Genomic DNA, 21,919 nt, shown 5'->3' with positions numbered 1-21,919 from the left:
GTAATTTTCTAATATTGATACCTTCTGGCCACAGTTCTAACAACAGCTAGGGCTCTCTGGATTAGGGATCTAAATGTCATATTGTTATGTCCACAGTGCTCGTGGCTGACACCCACCAGGCCTTCTTCACGTTGCACATCATTGATGCTGTGCTTCTCCAGCTGTGGAAGGCACCTACTGTCTTTCAGGGTCAGACTGAACCTATATGGGACAGCTCTTCCCCACCATGAGATGGGTGTTGTTGCACAGAAACAGCAGACTTCTCCACACGGGTTGCACCTCCTTTTCTGGGAAGTATGTGAGTTCAGTGTTTCCTGAAGTGTCATATTTTCTGACGCACACGCACTTATAGGAGGAGTCATACAGACACCTATATTCTTCTTTTGTGCCTGCTGCCTGTTGCTGCATGGACGTGAGCAACACCTGCAGGGGGCTGCTGGCAGAGTGCTTTGTACAGCCTCTCGCAGCTTCCTGAGCACCCAAATGCCCTTGAAACCAAGGTAGGGAGCAGGCTGTGGGTGCTGGTGGCAGTGCTTCCCACAGGATGTGAGGAAGGCTTTGGACAAGTGAAAATTTTGGTTGCTGGGAGTATGTGACTGCCAGCTCTTGGCTAGTGCAATTACGAAGTGCTAAAAGCTACGAGATACACCTAGTACATTTTTTCTTCGGTCTTAGTGGGAGGAAAACCGTGTCCTTTAAAATTATGAGTTGGCTGCAGGAATTATGCAAGATGCATTCTTGCAAGATGTAGAGATTTCTGATACTAAAATGATGAGGCTGGTTTAAAACATCTATAAGGCAGAGCTGATAATTATAAAGCCTGCTCAGTGATGAAAGCCTTGCAGAAAACAACCATTTCCTTCTGCACTTCAAGAGTGGGCAACTACTGAGAGAAGTAACATGTTATGCTCTAGCCTGTAGAAGATAAATGCATGGATATAACATGATTCTTAGGAAGATATATTGCTTGCAGGTCATTTCTGACCTTGAGCCAGATTTATCCTATGATGATTTGTTATCTTGTGTGCAAACAGTTCAGAGGAAAACATTTTTTATGACAAATTACTCACAAAGTCACATTTCACAATAACCATTGTGCAGTCTAGATCATGAAATGAACTACAACTAGCTTGCTAGTTTCTTACTGCCAGAAATATTTAATAAGCTGATATGAAAGCGACAAAATTTACAGTTTATGTTCTGCTAAGTTTGAATGCAACTTCCTCACTGGTATTACAGAAGAAAGGAACAGACATTCGTGTTGATAAAATCTGCTATAAGAGAAGCTCTATCTCCAGCACACAGGCAACCAAGCAGAAGGGAAGACAGTGTGCACTCCTGTGGTCACCAAAGTCAATCCTAAAACACACGTGTCACAGAGGAAACTAAGCCAGGCAGGCTCCACTGAATTTATTTCAGTTGGCTGACAGACAAAGGAGAAATCATTTGCTTGTTTCTTCTCATGTCAGCTCTGGAGCAGGATAAAAGAAACCAATACAGTATTTCATCTTGCTTTAAAAGTGTAGAAACATAGGTTCAGGAAGGAAGGACCTCTTTATTGTACAGCCTGAAGGCAGCATCAGTTGTATCTATCTCCTTCCTAATGGACCTTTGTTTTTAGAGTGAGACTTTCTGCCACTTCTTCGGCAGTATCCCCCATTCTTTTTCTGTTCTCATCGTTAAAAACCTTTTCCTCATGTCTGTCTTGTTGCAGTCTTGTAACTGCTTTCATGTCTGTCATGGACATAGCAAAGAAATTGTTCATTCCTGTTTTCAAAAGTCTTTCACACATTTGAAGACGATCATTATGTCACCATCAGACTTCTTTTTGTCAGGCCACTTAATACCAGTTCTTTTCATCCACCTTCACGGAGCATGTTTTTTGGTCCTCCTGACTTTTCCCAGTACTGGATATAGCTCTCCAGCTCTTATTAATGCTAAATAGTGGGAAGGATTGATTTACGTGTTTTGTGGACTGTACTGTGGTTTGTGCATTCTGTGTGGCATTTGCCTTTTTCACAACAGTGAAAAGTTGACTCATTTATAGCCTGACCCACCACAAACCCTGCATTTGTCTCCTTTCACCCAGGCTATTTTTTCTTGTCTGTGGTAGTATCTTGTAAGATATGGAAAATCTTACTGAAGTCAGAATATAACCTACTGCTTCTGCCTTGTGTAGAAGTTCACTAATGTACACTGAATGTAACTAAATCCTTTTTTTTTTTTTGTTAATACATTCATATTCTGTAGCTGATTAATAGCTTCTCTACATAGTTGGGGAAGCTGAAGACATTACAAGTGAAGTATATAGTCAAAAAGACTGCCTATTTCTTTCCCAGCACAGTGTTTACACATTTGGGCCCTATTTCTGCATTTTTTGGACAAAGTGTGGTTGGATTGCTGTGGTCACATGAAACCCTTGATCGCTTGATAAAAGTAGACTTTTTGCCCCCTTCCAAACAGAGTGGCATGAGTTATAGCAAGTCTATTGTTTAGATTTTTTCCACAAGTATTTTGTCAACAAATGCAAGTTTTATCTATGTGACGCAAATTCTTCCATCATGTGTTACAAGCAATTTGCTTTTGAGAGTATGCTGTCATTTATTGTATGTATTTCACATCAGGAAAAGCTACATAACAGCAGTTCAAGTTTTCTAAAATATTTCCATATCCCTTCTCATTCTAATTCACACTTCAATCTGACCAACTGCTCTCTGGCTTTTGTTGGTGCAAAGATACAGTGATGGGGCGTTTTCTGATTCCGGTTTCTTCATCTTTGCAGGTTTGTACCCTAGTGGGGATTTCTCCCTGACTTTTGCAGGTAGTGTCCAGGACATGGTTGTAGTTTGAGATGAGAACTGATCAGCTACCTTAAGCCTTCCAGATAGAGCCTGTCCTCTACCTTGCAACACCAACCTCTTTTTCTCCTGCAGCTACTTAATTGGTAAAGTATACCTCCATGTGGTCCAGGTGGCTGGTTAAAGGCTTCAGCCCCAAGCAGAGGAGCAGATGAGTCCTCTAGGGTAAAGGCTGAGGGGGAGGGGGTATTTCCTGCATTAGCATTTTATTCTCACACTCGCATATTTCTAGAAAAACACTTAGGTTCAGCTCTTGCCCTTCTCTTTTAACCCTCCTCACACAATAAGATCTACAAGGACAAAGCTGTTTTGGAGTCAGATATGATTTTGCATATCACAAATGCCCTTAGCCATGGGATGGCTGAATAATTTCAGCACATGAGAAAAGTCAGGTAAATAAAACATGGGTATCTGGTAAGAACAGTGCATTAGGATTTGAAGGACAGAGGGGTCATAATTTGCACCAGCCAGGCACCAGAATGTGGATAGTCTGCTGTCAAGCTGTCTTTTTACAGCCTTGGAAGACCTATCAAGTGTCTTCACAATGCCTAACTATGATACATCTACAACTTTCATCTTTCTAGATAACATTTCATAATGATCAGCAAGTTCTGCTTGATTAAGGTGAGTTTCAGAGCCTCATTATATCAACAGTTACATCAGCATGCCTGAAAATCCAACCCACACTCAGGGTTCTGGTTGTGATTTACATGTGATTTACATAGTCTTTGTAGCTACTACTCACACCAATCTGTAAAGGAAGGCCCTGCTCTGAGAACCCTGCAGTCTGTTTTTAAAAAGTAAAATGTAAACACTAGGAGCTGCAAGGGAGGAGGAACGAGAGACAATGTAAGTGGCATGATGTCAAAGTCAACAGGAAAATGGAAAAGCTGAGATCTTAAACAGATTCTTTGGTCTGGTGCTTTCTCCTGGGTGTAATCCTAGCATCACTGAATGCACATCGAAGGTGCTCGAGCTGGGACTTACTCTGTAAGGTTTCCCCAGTGTTATCTCATTTTTCTTTTTGATAATGATTATCATATGATAATGATTATCATTCTATGTCTTCAGTCTTTTACAGTAATTGCTTCAAAGCATCAAGATCAGCTTAAGGAAATTCAATTTGTAAGGATAAAAACAAGAAAAGGAGCACAAATGAGCGATTTCCAGTATATTGTATGCAGACAAAACTGTGGATTATTCACAGTACTTTCTGTGAAATAAAAATAACTATTTTCACCTTTCTTTCACATGGTATTGCAACAGCAAGGGAAGGAGCCTTGATTTGTACAGACAAGACACTCCATGCTAATTACCCGAAAGCAAGATTACTAGAAAGCTCATTTTGCCTACTGACATTGGTTATTTCCTGACCCTCCTCAAAAAATACGAGTAACTTAATACCACAAATTCTTATACTGCGTTTCTTATTAAGAGAGTGTTTAAAAGCTTTTTCTATAGTGGATGTAGAGTTAAGGTTTGTGAAAGCCTCTCCAGTGACAGTGTTCAGCAGGAGTGTCTCTGGGCAGCCAGCAGAAGCAGATGTGCAGTCCCCAGCCAGCCAGCCTTCCTTGATGCCAGTGGGAAGCAAATTTCCTTACTTTGCGGTTTAAATCATAAACACATAAGTTAAAAGTTCAGCTATTTTATTGATTAATTTTCATCACACTCTCCATGAGTTTAGCTGAAGATCAACTTCTAAAATTATTGGTTCTCTGAAGAGGCACCAAGTGCCTTGTACTGCTTGGGACAGCTGCGGGGCCACGCAGCCCACTTGGGTACAGCCAGAGCTGCACTTTGCCCCCATGCCTGCGGCTCACCTAACTCATGCCAAGTGAAGTGTTGTGGAATTAAGTCAGATAAAACTTTCTAAGAGTAGTAGCTTTGTTAAAGCCTGGGATAGTAACATGAACACAGCATTTCTGTTTGCCATCCTGCAGCGTGCTGTAAGCGAAAATGGAGATTAATTTTGGTGGTGAAGTTCTGAACGGGTTACCCTGTTATAAAGAAAGATAAATTCATTATACACTAATTTTACATTTATCTTTTCCTTGTAGGTGGAGTGCTAAGTGCATATTGTTTTAGCATAAGTTTTCACTTACCTCTTTTAAAGGGTGTTTTCTTAACTAACTTGACCACTCGGATTGAAGATAAAAGTCCTTTTGTCTATTCAGAATGCAGTTCTGTTTCTTTAAATGCAGTTAAATGTGAAGCTGCTGCTACTGCTGTGGTGATGGGGCTTTGGGTCCAGGGCTTGAAAAGGCACCCGGTCCCCAGTACCTGTTTGATTCATCCCCGTTCAGTAACACCCTGTCTTCTCCAAACAGTCACATACCCCGTCATCATTCTGTTTCAGGCAGCAGCCTTCTTGCATATTGGTCATTTGGATTGAAAATGACCGATCGAAACAATGGGGATTATTTTTCTAGTGCAGTCTGCCACTCCACCCTGTGGCCCAAAAATTTCTTCTGTTTTTATAATTGGCCTAGCAGTATATTGGGGAGGCTCTGGTGGACAGAGGTTGTCATCTTCATCTAAGCCATCATTACTTTTATCACCCCAAATATTATCATCCCATTCCTCAGGGGATAAAATTAGCTTTCGGATTTGAACTATATCAGGGGATCTGGGAGCTTGCATTAACATCACCTCAACACGTTCCCGTAACTTTTGTTCCTTCAACTGAGCTTCCTGAAATTGTCTTTGCAGTTCTATTTTATTGATAGTAGCAGGACAGTAGATTCATGTTCCTCTATTTCATTCTGCAAATCTCGTATTTTACTGGTTGTTTCTCCTCCTTCTTGACATGCGGCTTCCAGGCATGTCCCTAACATTTTGCAGATTATACCTTTATCTTTCCCATCCTTACTTGAACCTCTAAAAGCATTTAGCTGCTTTTCTACAGCTTCCCAGTAACACCACTTCTTATGGAACCTTTCCCCTGAGTAGGTGGGATTCAGATGAATACTGAGCTTTTGTAAATACTCGCTGATACTGCTTGCCATCCTGCTGACTATGTCAATTTGTCGTGGATTTAGATTTTACACAACTTTACTGTAGCACCAATTACAGAATTATTATATACCTTTATAGCAAATAACACGGATAGATTATATGATTTTAACAGCACTTTAATACATCTAAGTATTAGTTAATTAACACAATGGTCTAAAGAAATTTGCTACAATAGAAACAGCAACTTAATTAAAGATTTGTGAATGTCTAGGTTCACCCAAGACTTACTGCAGGGTCCTGGGTGGTTCCTAAATCCAGTTGAGGGCCTCCAAAATGCCCCCTAGAATGAATTACTCACCCTGCTACTCAGCATTTGTCGGCGTGGGAGGTTGTTCCTCAAAAGGCTGAGCCCCAAGGTGCACTTCCCCTCAGAGGCATCCCAGCTCAGGGGGAGATCGAGGGTGCAGCCCACCACGGTCCCTGGAGAGCTCGAAGAGGTCTTGCTCAGGATCAGTATTTATAGGATTGTGAGGCAATATAATAGGATTATCGTTTGGTCAGTAATCTTCCAGGATTTAGGTCTTTTGCCAATTTGTTTAGGAATCAGGTTGTGCAATCCCCTCCTCCTTAGTGAGACAGTTTCATACTTCATTGCATTCTGTAGATAACAGAGGAATGACGTTGTAATGGCTTTTCCTTCCATATTTATTATAAAAATTGATTCATATTCGTTAAATAAAGTGACTGTCAAGCTCAGATGCCTTATCAGGTTTTTTCCTGGAATGAGCTCTGCCTGGAGCTCCATAGTTAATGAGCTGTCTGGTTCAAGGAGCAATTTCGTTGAGGCTACCGTGGCACACAAGCCTGAGCAAGACTTAAGCCATGTACAGGAGCAGAGCGTACCCACCACATCATACAGGAGCAGAGTGTGCCTGCCACATGAAGCCCTGGCTTTTTTTGTCTGAAGGAGGAGGACTCTCACCTTCCTGTCAGGGCTCATTTTAAAGCAGGAAGACTGCTGAAGCAAACCAAGCTACAGGTCAGCCTGAATAAAACATATCTGGATTGCTTTTAGGAGCTCTTAAGAAAGCTCTGAATTACTCTAGAGTGGCACTGCTATATCTGGCCTTAGCCATGCCCTGCCTTAGTGCCAGTCACAACTAGATTCCCTACTACCCTATGGAGCACAAAGGAGTACAAGATGTCTGAGAAGTATTTCTATGGACTAACCCTGCCTAAGAGGAGAAAGTAGCCTAGGTTCATCTGTAGTCAGCAAGGAAGGAGAAACTCTTCCAGAGAAGGGTCTCAAGCGGTTGCCTTCCAAAGGAGCTATTGATGTAGGGGAGCCTGGGGGATTGGTCTCGAGGCAAGAGTTAGTTTCCAAAGACATCATCCCTTGTCCTTTTGTCTAACTGTGACTGATTTACTGGGCCTTAGCTCATTAAATAAATAAATAAACACTGGAAAAGCCTTAAATCCCCCAGAAAAGCTGCTTAGCAAAGCGTGAGTAAAAGCTGGAGAAATTAATGGCTTAGCTTGGCTTTAGTCAGGTTAGTAAGAAATGAGGTGAACAAGTATGTCAGAGGTGAGAAGTCAGAAGTGAAAAATGTGCCGGACTTTCCCTTTTCATAATGCTGTGAGTTCTTCACATCCTTGTTGCACTGCTCTGTGTTTGTTCTTTGCACTGTGTGGCTGAAATTTTACACAAAGTTCCTTTTATGCATACAGGAAGAACTTATTTTGTCCATGGCAGATTCCCTGAACTGTTGTGGATGATGCCTGCTGGAGGTGAGCAGTCATGACCTTGACCTTTACCCCAGGTCAGTTCTCAACGAGCACTGCATGTGGGAGCTCTGAAATGTAGAGTGTCGCAGTCTTTTTGGTCATAAACCCTGTTCAAGCCCTGTGTCAGAAGAGTCAAATTTAGCAAAGAAACTTGGAGTCATCCAAGAAATACAGTGCCTGGTTCAGCAAGCTAAATCTATCTTCTAACATTCATTAAATGTAGTTTCTCTTGTTCTCTCTCAATGCATTGAACATCCTTGTTGAGATTTTTCAGGTACTGCACGCATTAGCTACAAGCCTTCCCCTTCTCTTGCTGGCTCTATCGTTACACACGACATCTGCCTGCTTACTTCGGGGGCTTCTGTCTCTCCCATCACTGCAGTGTCTGCATACCTTGATTTTCGTTTAAGAGATGAGGCAATGATAGAACGAGGACAGTGCAACTGAGTGACTGAACTGCAGGCGAGAAGTCAGCAACGAAACATTAATCACAGTCCTCCACAAGGTCAAATCATTATTTAACATTCCTTCACATTTCCTTTATAAACGGCCATATAAACTGTGTTTTACTAACATGCCCAAATGTGGCTGTTGGATGCTTCTGTCAGTGAAGGGAGAGCAGAGAAGCAAGCAGACATGAATCTTACCTGGTGCCCTGACTACGAGGTTAGCTCTGGAGGAAATCAGACTTCAGGCACAAGACAATCTCATCAGAATTTCACAGGACGTCTCTCTACCCATTCAGGATAGTCTTTATGAAACATATTCTGCATCAGCACCTTCATTCCTGCTCTTTGTGGCTTACAAGCTCCTTACTTTGTTTACCAGGTAATCTGCATTAGGATAACACTATCAGTGTTGTACTCTAACAGCTCTGCCAGCATGATGTTCTCAAGGCTTTAACCTCTGGTAGGACCCAGGTCTCTGGACTTTCTGGAAACTTTGGTGACCTACTGATGGTGACCTACAACACTGAGTTGCAGAACTAGGGAACTCATTCCTATTTCATGCTAGACGTAGTGCAGCTGGTGTCTGAATATACTTTGCATTTTGAAGTTCACTACATACAAGATTTTTGATAATGATACAAACATTAAGGTAGAGACAGGCTCACAGTAAATTGACGCAGCTCTTTCTTTAAAGACCATGTGTTCCGTATTAAAAAGTTAAACAAGGCTATCAAGACAAAGCCTGCCTTTCTCCACATTTGAACAGGCTGAAAGAGGAACAGCCTTTCCCTCTCCTCTCTTGTGACACTACGACAACTGGTACCAGCAAAGACACGAGGGGAAATACTTCCTCTTTTCAGATCAGGAAAGCCAAACCCTCAAGATTTCAGACAATGTTCCTACGCAGATTCTTCCTGCTTTAATCTAAGAAGACCGTATCTCTGAATAACCAAGGTTTTTATTTTTAGATTGGGTTTACCAGCCAGTCTGTGATAGGTGGCACAGCACATGGGACTGCCCTATCTGTGCCCTCATCAAAACCTTTGAACCAATTGATTGACTTCAGCCACTGCTGAGAGACAGTAACTTTGTGTTCTTCCATGAAAATTAGCAGTCAGATAGTCAAAAGAGGCTCCCCTAAAAGCCAGGAAAAGACAGGGAAATTTCAACTCTCTTCTGACATCAGCTGGCCAGCGAACTAGCACATGCATCAGCATAGCTCATATGACTATGTGATTTTTGCTTTTCTGAAAGTCAGAAAAAAAAAAGAAAAAAGAAAAAAGAATGTACTGAAGTAGTTGCTAACATGAAAGGAGGAATAGGGAACACACAGCTACATTTTTGCGGTGGAGAGGGCCAGCACTCACAGAATAGCTTTGGTGTGAGGTGAACAAAAACACCAGTGAAACAAAATGTTTTAAAAAACACAGTGAAAATGATTTCCCATATCCCAAATGATTCATTAAAGCAAAGTATGATGAAAATTAAGAAGTGCAGAAAAAGCTAGTGCAGATTACACATAGCTGTATGGTACAAGGAATCAATGTCTGTTCTCATGTTTTCTTCCTGCAACAGTTCCTAAGAGGTCAATATTTATGCATTGACTAACAAACCTCAAAAGGCTATAGCCCAAAATGTTGTAATTTCCACATCATGTTACACTTTACACACAATTTCACTTGTAACAAGTCACTTTTTTTTTCTGACAATTTAATTTTCCACTGTCATTTTCATGTAATAATATATACAAAAAATTGCATCACTCAAAGCGTCACACTTTATGCCCCGCTGTTGGCGTGGACATAACCTTGACACAAAGCAGCAGATCTATAAAGGTGAGAGTGCATTACGTAATGTGTAACATCCACCTGGGTTTACTTTTTTTTTTTTTGAATTGAGAATATTTATTAGCAGATAAGTAAAATGAACTTTTAACTCCCACTTTAGCTGCAGTTTTCCACAGACTTTAGTGGACTCTGGATTAGGCAGGCAAAGTTTAGTAAGCCATGGAAACCGCAGGGCAGAAGCTCAGGGACTGAACGATACCCGAAGAGAAGGCTACCTAGCAGTGTACTGGTATGTTCCCATTATCCTTAGCAATGACATAAATAACATTTGCAACTCAAAACACTGAATATTCGTGTTTGTTTTATTATGTTGGTACATAACTTACTGTGCATGACTTTATAATCTTGCATGCGGTTAAAAAAACAATAGAAAGATTACACCACTAAGGATATATTAAGAAATACACGCAACTTCTCATTAAAAAAATAAGTCCGATCAACTCTTTCTTTGGAAAATATAATCATCTTTTACAAACCTTATACAGTATGCCATTTTGATTAGCTTTTGCAATAAATAGTTCATCAGTTACATTAGCTAGTATCACGAACCTGATACTTGCTTTTAAATTAACGTCATAACATAGTCCTAGGTATTGCTACAACTGAACAGTGAGCCACTAAAAACAGTGGCAAAAATACATATAGTTTAACTCCTCATCTATAGTCAAGTTTCTTGCACTTTAAAAATTAATGATTGTATTCAGAGCTTCACGTATAAATTTTGGGTGTCTTAAGAATACAGCAATAAGATAAACTTCAACGGCCTTTGCTTTTCTTTCAACCTGACTGAAGTATGAGGAGTGTATTTAGTCCCTTTCTGAAGCTGGTAATATATTTAAATCAGAAACTTCTTGTTTAGAGTCCTGATGGTGCTCTGTTGTTTTGCTGGCCTCATCCACAGTCTCATCACTTGGATTTTTAGATTCTTCTGAAATGATGGTTAGCTTGTCATAAAAATGATGCTCTTCTTGTGGAAGTGGAGAAAAAAACTGTGAACCACTAGGAGGCTTGCTCAAAAACTGCGAAGGAAAGAGGAAATGAGAAGTAAGCTGTGCCAGCCGCTGCCATCCAATTTACTTAGAAATGTTTTACATTGTTTTCGCACATGATCTAGCTTTCTCAATCCTTAGAAGTCACAGTGGTGACAACATAGTAACTTCTTTGCTCATTTCAATATCCTGTGCAAGACTTGGGAGCAATTCAAAAATGACTTTATTTGGAAGAGCATACCGCAGGATCAGCAACTTCTTTGGAATATAATCTTTCTTTAGGGAAAAAAAAAATCTACCTAGGTTTTATTTGGAAAGAAAGACTAAAGACAGTGAACTGACTGTAGGCGTGTAGTCCACAGAGAGATTTGTAGAACAGCTCCAAGAGATGTGAATCATCCCTACCAGATCAGAGAGTTGTTAGCTGAGACATCGAAGAGAGATGCTTTAAATGTCAACATAAAACACGACTGTTTAGACAAGTAAAGGACAGGGCAGGAGATTTGCAGAGCTACACAGTTCTGTGAGAAAGATGACTTAATTTTGGTACTGAAATATCACAACTTCCTCCCACTCCATATCCTATTGGTAAGATGGAACCAGCCACCAGAATCAATACAGTCCTAACAGAATGTCACGACTGTATTTTGAATGTCAACACAAGAATAGCACACCTACTCGACACAGCAATAACACGTCAACCACTGATTTTGGCAGCTCAAGTGGCAGTTCAATTTATTGGTAGCAGCTAGACGAGTAAAACTTCATTTGGTTTCTGTGACCTGAACCCTATCAGTCACCTGTGCTTTTAATGCATTTTACGTAAAGAAGTAAACTGCTTTAGCAGGAGTCCTGTTACCTATAATTAAAAAAACAAACAAAAAACCCCACACTAATATTATTACTAGAAGACTTTTTTTTTTTCTGACAAACTGATTTGAAATGTTGTGTCAGTAACCTGCAATCTCAAATGTTTGTGCAGTTAAGCCACTGCCTTTGATTAGTGTCATTTTACTTAAGTATGACTGACCTTTATTACTGCGATTAACCAGTATCTGCCACTAGCACAAAATGAAGAATGCTCACAGGTTTCTCACAAGAAAGGGAGAAAATGAAGTTCGACCTTATCCTGCAGAGATCAGAGCAATTCTGCCTTCACAACAGCGAAGGCCCAGGTTCAGCAAACTACTGTGTGCTGAACATGTGCTTAACTCAATGTTCAAGATAATTGCTAAGGCAGCTGCAAAGCCTTAGTTTGCTAAACCCTGAACGAGTCAAAATGGAAGGCTGAAGAGAAACTGTAGGAAATTTAGAAGAGTATAAGTTAGCAACTTTAGCGTACGTAACGTTCTGTATAGCCTTGTTTCTTGGAAGAGATTGTGATACAGCATTTAAGTTGCTAGATGGGTAACAAGGTCAGTGGTATTCCCCCAAAGTAATGGTTAACATTCATTGATCTTATTGATCGATTACTTCTTGAATTTTCAGATTTCAGTAAACTCTTTTCTCAAGTTGAGTTTTAGTACATACATGAAAGAACTTCGTTTCAAAACAGCTGTACAATTTTAAGTGTAAAATGAGATAGTGGAGACCGATCACAGTTGCTCACTATCTAAGAAGAGGAAATGGAGGTTAACACCTGTTATTCTCTCACTTTAAATGCAAGAAAACATCCTGTTTCTAAGCCATATAAAGCTTCACACTAAGAATTATGCAATTGCTTTAGGAATAAAAGTCTATGCCAAATTTTTAAATTGTTCAGCTTTTAAGTATGTTGGACCATTCAGTGCAGAACAATTCAGAATAACAGTATTTTACATTTTATTATACATCAGTATACTTCAAAAGGCGGTCTGATTTCAGCACTCTACTTCTGTCTATGCAGTGACAGAACTTGATGAAAAAACAGGTAAAATTCATGCAAAATTTATAACCTTAGAATGTCAGAAATTAAATGAACTAATTTCTACCACCTTTCTCACATTGAAAAATACCTTTGTCAGTTTTTTTCCCCCCACCAAAGTTCATGACTTCATCATTTACACCTGTTTGAATGAACTTTCTCTTTAGATCAGGTTTCTCAAAAGAACAAGTTCTACCATACACAACTATATAAAAGCAGATAACAGAAGGGGTTCTTCTAACCCACCTACCAATAACCACCTTTCCTCTTTATAGTCTAAATGCCCCTCAGATGGCTAACAATCAGGTGCAAATGAAAGAATGCAAAATAGAAGACATTTGAAAGGTTTGGCCACAGAGAAGCTTTGAAAGGCAGGCAGTTCTACTGAAGATGGTGATTTTAATTGAATTAGGTAGAATACAAACCTCTTTCAAGTGTTGTGGGAAAACATACGAAGGGCAGAAAACATGTTTGGTGAATCGATATAGATACAACAAGCAAAAGAAACAAACAGGAACAAGTATTATAAAAGCCAGCATTGACCCTAAAAGAAGGATCACAATTATCCACACAGGAGTTACACCTGCAAAGACAAGAAAAAACAATAAAACTGTGATTATTAATTTCTGTACATACTCTTTTCAAATTATCACAAACGTGAATAAAAATTATTTTAATAATTGTCTTTATTATTGATTAATGACTGCTGTGTATTACAGAGAAAAATGATCGTGGCCTAGTCTCACAACAGACATTGGCAATATGTAATATGAAGTCCAATTCCTTTCTCAGCTACAAGCACGTGGAACAAAAGCTTTCATACAATAGTGAGTAAAACTCACGTTAAAGGAAATTTAGAAACACTGAGTGATCAGTGAAGAGCCTGGGCTCCTTTTAGCTCTTATCTTCAAAGTATGAGCAACACAGAGGCCTCTGCAGTGAAACAATTGTGACCAGTGCCCAATTGGTTGAAGCTTTCACTTAGTTTCTAAACCCTGAGTTAGAAAGGTGCACGTTTATTAACCAACAAACAATACTAAAATAAAAAATACAATTTTTCAGAAGGTTTACACATTATACTCATTTTCATTGTGGACACCTTTTGACATTTCCTACCTCAGTACCATGTTTATAACAATTCTTATGCTACAGATTATTACCGTTGTGGGTGGTCTGCTCACAAAGCTCTTGACTCAGTTCCCCCGTTTTGTTCCACTCAGGAATAACTGCTTGCACTTGAATACAATATACTGTCCATGGCTCCAAGTGAGATAATATTTCAGAGTTATGCTTAGTATCTATGTGAATTACCTAAGAAAAGAGAAGAATACAAAAAAAGCTTTCCAAAAGCTTAGTGAACAGACTAAGTAATTAAAATGACTTTTAGTATTATAAACCCTAACAGTTTATAGCTGCAATGTGAATCAAGCTTTTCAAGGCAGACTGAAATGCCCTACCGATACCAAATAACTGCTAGTTCTACACTGATTTCACCTGTGGTTAGAGTGTGAGACCACTCATACCACTGACTTTTAGGTGCTTCTAGCTGCATTTGTGAAGTTATAGGCTAGAGACATGATTAATGAGATGCTTGCAGAGAGAAACAATCGCCTCACCAAATGAGGCATCCTGTTCAGAAAAACAGCCTATGAAGCTACACAGTCTACCCTTTTGCCTCTTTGATCACTATGGGAAATTTCCCAGACTCATGCTAAAGTGTTAGAAGCACAGTTTCTAACTGAAGTTCTCACTTTCCTCAGTAAATAGCCTAAGTTTGCATCCCATATGCAGCAATACCTTTGTTTCTTGTAATTTTGGAGTTGAAAAGCAGTATGGTTTTTGGGAACTGATGGTCCCTTGTTTTCTGGAATTGAATGGCAAGAAATTTTGCAGCGTAACAAATACAAATCAGAACTATATGTAGTGGAGCCCTGTTAGATACAAGTAGTACTGATGTACAAAGCTCTAATTGTTCTGTGACTAATAGCTTCCAGTAAAGCGACTCCTCCTTTTCTGTAATACAACTTATGACCTTAAATAATTAATACATTATTTCATGATCTTTCACCATGCATTCTGTACGGAGAGGTCTTTTGAGCTGAGTAACACATCTGTCTGTGGAAAAGGCTGTCTGTCAGACACAGAAGGCAAATTACAACTCATAGAAAGCGATGAGGTAAAAGGTGAAGGACAGCAACCACAGTAACAGAAGGCAGCTACCACGATGGTATTCAAAGCTCAGAGTTCCACAAAGAGCACCAATTCTAGAATGACATGAGACTCGAATCTAAGTCAGCTTATCGCCATATTCATACATGACTGATGCATCTAAGCTTACCTGTGGTTATTAGGTGTGAAATACACAGCTTTGGTGGGGATAAACGCATCACAAACCGAGGGAATAAACTCTCATATCATCGCACTTTTTTTCTATTTATGGAAAGAGCAAATTATATCCATGCTACTGTTCAGCTACACAGCTACCTGCTATTTTGCTCCAAATCCAAGTAGTAAGGACTAGACTTTATTACACTGTAAATAGTAGGGATACATTTTTATTTCAGCACTGTTAGTTTCTGAAACTTCATCGTTTTACCAAGAAAACCATGTATCAATTTCATAGAGTCACAACACCCAGGAATCAGAAGTTACCTCTGTGTTGCTGCCTTTCTTCCAGTACAGCAATCTGTAGTGCCACGAGCCATAATATTGCCTTAAAGACCACCTGTCATGCTCACGTTCAGCAACAGGGCCTGTGAAATCCACGTGCAGAGACCCCGACTCAGACTTCACTTTTACATCAGGTGGCCCAATGATTGCTGTATATGAGAATGGTGGAAGAGATGAAAGAGCAGAATTCAGTTTCACGTTGTTTTCAAGTTGAGTTTTCATACAACCTATGACAATTGATGCTTTAAAACATTTTATACATTGGAATAAAGTAATTTCCTGCCATGGGTCAGGCAAAAATAAAACCTTTCTTTAATGAACTGGTCTTCAAAGGGTTTTGTTTTTGCAGACTCTGTATCCCATATACCCAATTAACACAGTTCTCTTTCACCAGCTGTGGGTACCCCTGGGGGAAGAAGGACTGTTTCTATAAGTTATGTCTCACTTCTCCTCCTGAACCAAGCTGCTGCAACATCTGTCTAGGAAAGGAAGAGCTCAATATACAGATAATTTTGCATTCTTTGACAAATGTGTGTTTAATTAAAATAATATTTTTTTTTTCTGAAACATAAATTAACGTAGTGCTCAAGAATACGTTTTTGAACTTTTGAAATGTAATGTAAGGAGGTTCTCAGTTACTCTTGTTTTCTTAGGCTATTCCTAAAATGCAGTGTGGATTTTTTTAAAGAAAAAAAAAAAACACACAGCAACACCAGAAATCATAACACTGCAAAGAAGATCAGGCATTTTTATTATGATCCCTTGCTCAGATCAGCTATGACAACATAAAAAATCTCCATGTCTTCCTCAGAGGTTTGCCCAATTGGCCAGTACTCCAAGGTCTTTCTTTCTGAGTAGTTTTATAACCACATTTTCCCAGTTCAGGAATAAACTGTCTTTCCGAAGGCCAGGCTTGCTCTGAAGGCTATGCTCTCTTTCAAATGAATGTCAAATTACAACTCTGTTAATGATTTACAAGTTTGATCTCTGTTCTGTAAACCCATCCATATTTTTTATTGTATTTTACTTTCTTTGGATGTAATTTACACTTGTAATGTTGCATATATCTACTTTTTTTCTGTGCTATGTTCCAGCGCTTCTGTTCTAGGCAGATTAAATTATATCAACATCACGCTTTTGGGGAGAGAACCAATAAAAGCATTTTGAAAAACCAGGCTGTAAATGGCAATATTACAGTCTGAAATCCAAGGAAGAAAATAGTGAAATTCAAGCAAATGAAAGCTGAGCAAGCGAGAAAGGATCTTAAGAAGTGTTTCTCAAAGACAAAGTGTTACAGAAGCTTCCAGCATGGTTTTGTAATAACAGCTGTGAGGAGAAAAAAAGCCTTGGGTAACATTAGTCTACAATAATTTGATTTTGCTCATGAGCACAGTAAAAACATAAAAAATAAAGAATACTCATTGGTAAAAACCACTCCCCCATTCCCATGCTCGGATGAAAGCAGCATGTAACAGCTCTGCTGCGCATTCTAATATGAGGCAATATTTAAACCACTGTTCACAAAAGGCTGTAAAACTTCACTAAGAGAATGGCAATATTATGCAATGAAGATTATTTCTCGATTGACAATTAATTAAACTTCTGCTGGCAGTTTTATCCCTTAATAATTTTTATTATTAAGAAACCTTTTTGCCTGACATAGCAATGATGATGAAAGTAATTGAACTTATTTTGATACGCAGGAAGTCTGAATCTTTGAAGAAAATCTCTTCCTGGATAAAAAACATAAACAATCCCTTATACTAAGTGAAAAAATACCATTTTTAAGAGTCTCCTCACTGAGGTTTCAAGTACCAATATTAACATTTAGGTGTAATAGTGAATCTGCTATGCTTTCTGACAGCAACTTCTGCCTTCACAAAATAATAGTGTTGCAACTAAGATTTTATAGTTCAACATAACTGCATTTAAAATGATCTCTATGTTACAGCTTTTCTTCTGTTGCAAATTGTGAAGGTGCATCAATAGCAGACGATATTTTCACGGAAGATTAGAATAAGGCTTACTGTCATCCATTGGCTTAAATCTGATGACTGCCCAGTTTGAATGTTTATCTTCTGACTCCGCTCTGACCCGTAACAAATAGTCTCCATAAACAGACAGAGAAGAGATGTCGCACTCTGAGAGACTCAAATTTGTTCTCAAATTTTTAAAGTAATCTTTAGGCAAATTGACACTGTGGAAAAGGAAAAAACAAACAAACAAACACATACATAAATGATGTGTAAATTATAAAAATGACAAAATATCTTTCCTCTCAATGAACTAGGAAAGTGACATGCCTTAGTGGCATTTCTTAAAATGCAGTTATGACTCATGAACAAGATCCGAATGTGTATACATACATTAAGCATTTTCTATGTATCAATGAATTAGTGATAAATTTGGAGGTTAAGATTATGATTCAATAAACAGATACCCTTTTCCTGACAGTGGTTAAAAAACTTGATTCAACAGACAGTAGATATTAGACGAGACTGCCAATATTAGACAATATCACTGTGCATGGCTTTGCTTTGTTCAGATCCTTCAGACATGCACTTAAGGAAAAGCTAGGAAAAAGAGCCTGAGAGCTGAACCATTAAATGAAAGATGACATTATTTGTTTTGCATCACAAGTCCAGCTAGGAACGTAGTGGTCAACAGGTAACTGCTACCAGAACTCAAAAATCTTTTGACCAAGATGGCCTGTGCCCTGACTTGGGGGATTTCTTCTCTGCCAGCATTGCCAGAGGGTGCCATCTACTCAACTTTACCTCCCATCCCGCCTTTGCCATAGAATTCAACCACTAATTAGCAGAAGTTTGGCCCAAGACAAGGCTTTCTCGTCAAGCACTGTGGTATGCCACAGACACTCTTCTGGCAGGAAAGACCATCTCGGAAGGACACAGTGGAAAAAACAGTTCAAAACTAAATCACCAAAACTGACAAAAGGAGACCTCAGAAAACATGCCCTGAGCTTAGAGGCATTTGGCTAAAGAGCCATAGCCTACAGATTGTCAGGCATTTCCATGAAGGACGCAAACAGGCAGGCTGCACCAGTGGCAAAGCACGAAATGCTGCTGGGGATGAAAGACCAGATAAGGTCCTAATTCAACAGCCATAGTCCTGCTTAATATGTGATGGCTACATGGCAGAGAAAAACAAAACAGCCAACATTAAAATATGTTTCCAGTTCCAAAAAAGTATGTACAAAACTGCTTTGGGTGTGAAATGATAGCTAAATAACAGGCAGAAGTATTTTCTTAGAAGATATGCCTCCTACAAGCTAAAGGAAAAAGACAGCTACCTATACTGCTATAAGAGAGGAAAGAAATCAATCACCTGCAGCTGGAAAATACGAATTTCTGAGACAGCTACAGATAAGTACTTAAAGGAAGGCAAAAAAAAAAAGAAAACTCTACCAGACTTACCTCTTAGACTGGACAGTGTAACTTAAATTGCCATTGTGAAACCTAGGTGGATCCCACTGTAAAATGCTCTGAAGATTAACTGAATTAATCCTTGTGTTTTGGGGTTTGGGCACTATTCCAGAAACTGTTGGAGCAATCAACAACAAACAAAAATTTTCGCATGTGTTCCTCCAGTGACTTCTCAGTCATCCAAAACATAAACACCGCCTTCTTTTCCTTCAGGCCTCAGCCTTTTTTTTTTTTTTTTTAAATTTTAAAATAGACTTTAATACGGGCTAGGCACATCCCAACAATCACACAACAAAAGCTGACGCAACGAAACCAAATTAGCTAGCCTCAATGACTTCCAGTAAGTACTGCCTTATGACACCACTGCTTATTATGAATGACTTGCTCATTACTAAGACTTAGTGCCTATCAGGCTACATGCACGAGCTTTCACTGAGATTGGCAACACACAATTTTTCTAAGTAGTGCTCTGGTAGTACTATGGCCAAACACAGATGTGTGGATTGCATATATATCTATATATATCTATATGAAGAGGTCCTGAAGAGGACCACGGTCTTTCTACGGAGGACTGGACATAAGACCAAAAGAATTAAAGAAATCATCTCTCTATCATTGCTACGTGGATTAGTATTGACATTTAAAACGTTTTACTCATTCTGTTTAATGACCACCCTCTTGAAAAGGAGAGACAAATGAGAAGTGCCCTTGAAGACGAGAGGTCTATTCAATATACAACACCAATAAACGTGTAAGTAACCCGCACTCTTCATAAGCGATGAAAACAAGGTAATTTTGCTTTACTGAAACTGAATAAAGGAAGTCCTAGAACAGCACAGCTAGCCAGTCCATTACTATGATTAAGCCCTTTTAAAACAACTGCTGACACCGAAACTAAACCAGAAGGGACTTCGCCCCGCTTCTACAACACACCTGACCAAGGCAAACACACCGCAGCGGACCAGACCATTGCTCAAAGCTCCCAGGAGCAAAACCCTGATGCCGTACACTTTGTGAAAACACATACACACACCCCAAATAAGCCGGTAACGTGAGGGTCGTGCGGGGAGCAGAGGCTGAGCCTCCTGCCTCCTCCCACCCATGGATACCCGGCGGCACTTTGCGGGACCCCCGCCCCGAAGGTCCGGGGCGGGGAGGAGCCCAAACCCCCAGCCGAATTCGCGGCTCCGTCCCCATCCCACGACGGCCGGAGCCCTCAGGCTCTCGCAGCCCCCCGGGTGTCCCGCCGGACTCACCGCAGAGCAGGAGGCAGGCGCAGAGGGCGCCCCGCAGGGCGGCGGCCATTTCGGCTGCCACCCTCCGTCAGGCGCTGAGGCGCCGCCGCGCCATGGCAGCCGGGGTGGCCCCGGCTCTCTTCCTGAGGGCGGGCCGGGCACCGCTCGTCCCGCCTTCCCCTGAGGAGAGCAGGCAGCACCCGGTGCTCCCTCACGGCGCTGGCAAGCCCTGCGTGGTTGCCGGGGTTTTAAACAAATGAGATTTGGCGACTCCTCGGCTCTAGGGAGCGTAGCGGGGGGCACGCAGCAGGGCAGCTGAGAGAATGGGAGGCAGGTGTAGCAGTGTGGTGTGAGCAGGGAAATAAATACTGGTTAACAGGCATCAGAGGAAGCAGGGAAGCAAGCCTGATCACGAGTGAAATTCTCACTGCCAACAACGTGAATGTTACCTGAGGAAAGGTGTATCTTTTGAGTTCAGGATCGGGCCTGCAGAGATGCCCATGCCACCACTTCTATCAGAACATGCAGCATCCTGATCAGAACAGTTTTGCCAACTGAAAATACCAGTTCTTTGTGAAGGCTTAGTACATTTTTTTCTGGCCCATTGATTCCCTCCTGTTACTAAACAAGGATACAAGGCAGTTTTTTTGCTTTTCCTCAGGTAGACACAGGTCCTCTGCCCTCACTTACCGATGGGCAGTTCTGCTGGCTTCTACCATTGTGGAGAGGTTTATACAAATTGTACCTTAGGAAACAGCAGTGTATTACAGGGTCTCTGTAAGTAGAAGTTTCATCCAACTAATTGCATAGATGTGTACATCTACAAATACTTAACTAATCAAGATCCAGTCTGCCACACATTTGCATCTACTAGCTCTTAAAAGGAGCACAGCAGAATGTACTACAACATCTTAGAAGTTACTCTCAGCTATCTTGACCAAAGGAATGCCTGCCAGCCATATCAGCCAGGAACTGCTATGCTAGTAGGCAGAATAGTAGTATATATGTGGATCAAATGAAGGCAAAGAGTTGTTTGTCTGGCTACAAGATACCTAAAACCCTTCCCCCACAAGGAGTAAACAGGCTAACTCACATAGCTTTTCAAAGGCTAAAAAAAACCACAAAAACAAAACAAACAGTAAAAATTCATAGACAGGTTTATGAAAAAATTTGTTTTTATGAAGTGTTTAAAATAACTTTACTGTCGAGTAACCTTTAAACATCATAAAAATATTTTTAAAAAGTATAGTATTCAATTACACAAAGGTATAAAAGAGACAGACACATTTAATGCCCTGAATCACAATAACAAGAACTCTTTTGCAAGCTACCGAGTATTCTTACCTCCTCTCCCTGCACCTCCATGATTTCATTTATCAGCCTTCTCTGCACAAATTCGGAAATCAGTTTACTGACTGGAACATAGCACTACCCTGATGTCTGCAATCCATCCAGCAGAACAGGCTTCAGAGTAACCCAACATCAACACAGGTAAGGAATAGTAGCAGAGTCCTTTCAAAACAAAACAAAACAAAAAAGAACACAAACCACCAAAGGGGGTTTGATTAAGAGACCAGCCATTCACATCTCCCTGTGCTATAAACTAACTCCTCGCTTGAGTTTATAGAAGATATTTACCATGCTACAGCTAAAAGGTATAATTCACTAGCAAATTGCGAAATGAAATAACTACTCCCTTTTTCTGCTACATCCAAATTGTTTTTGATACCACCTGAACCACACCGAGAGATCACAGAAATATTTGTTAAAAATGAGTCCTGTATA

General features: G+C 40.1%; 1 protein-coding gene across 2 annotated transcripts; it reads right to left on the bottom strand.

Annotated features, from left to right (window-relative positions):
- Positions 1 to 10,178: 10,178 nt before the first annotated feature.
- IL10RB (interleukin 10 receptor subunit beta) lies at positions 10,179 to 20,541 on the bottom strand. Of its 2 annotated transcripts, none has more exons than XM_040577175.1 (7): positions 20,156 to 20,541; positions 18,891 to 19,014; positions 17,484 to 17,653; positions 15,439 to 15,605; positions 13,947 to 14,097; positions 13,212 to 13,369; positions 10,179 to 10,913 (listed from the first exon to the last, which is right to left on the bottom strand). In XM_040577175.1, exons 1-7 carry the CDS (start codon positions 20,202 to 20,204, stop codon positions 10,701 to 10,703), a joined length of 1,032 nt encoding a protein of 343 aa, XP_040433109.1. In that variant the 5' UTR covers positions 20,205 to 20,541; the 3' UTR covers positions 10,179 to 10,700. The 2 variants fall into 2 exon arrangements, with proteins under 2 accessions (XP_040433109.1, XP_040433101.1); XM_040577167.1 differs by lacking the exon at positions 20,156 to 20,541 and adding an exon at positions 19,933 to 20,147.
- Between the last annotated feature and the right edge of the window lie 1,378 nt (positions 20,542 to 21,919).

Source organism: Cygnus olor, chromosome 1 (genome assembly GCF_009769625.2).
Source record: "Cygnus olor isolate bCygOlo1 chromosome 1, bCygOlo1.pri.v2, whole genome shotgun sequence".
Lineage (NCBI taxonomy): Eukaryota > Metazoa > Chordata > Aves > Anseriformes > Anatidae > Cygnus > Cygnus olor.
This window is presented reverse-complemented; position numbering and strand designations above follow the sequence as displayed.

Bases quoted from the DNA above. Each gene is read 5' to 3' on its own strand.
- IL10RB (XM_040577167.1), bottom strand. From the start codon at position 20,002: ATGGGTGGGAGGAGGCAGGAGGCTCAGCCTCTGCTCCCCGCACGACCC. The intron at 19,015-19,932 runs GTGTGTGTATGT...TTGCTCCAACAG, and splicing joins ACGTTACCGGCTTATTTGGG to TTTCTGGAATAGTGCCCAAA. The intron at 17,654-18,890 runs GTAAGTCTGGTA...CCTTTTCCACAG, and splicing joins TACACTGTCCAGTCTAAGAG to TGTCAATTTGCCTAAAGATT.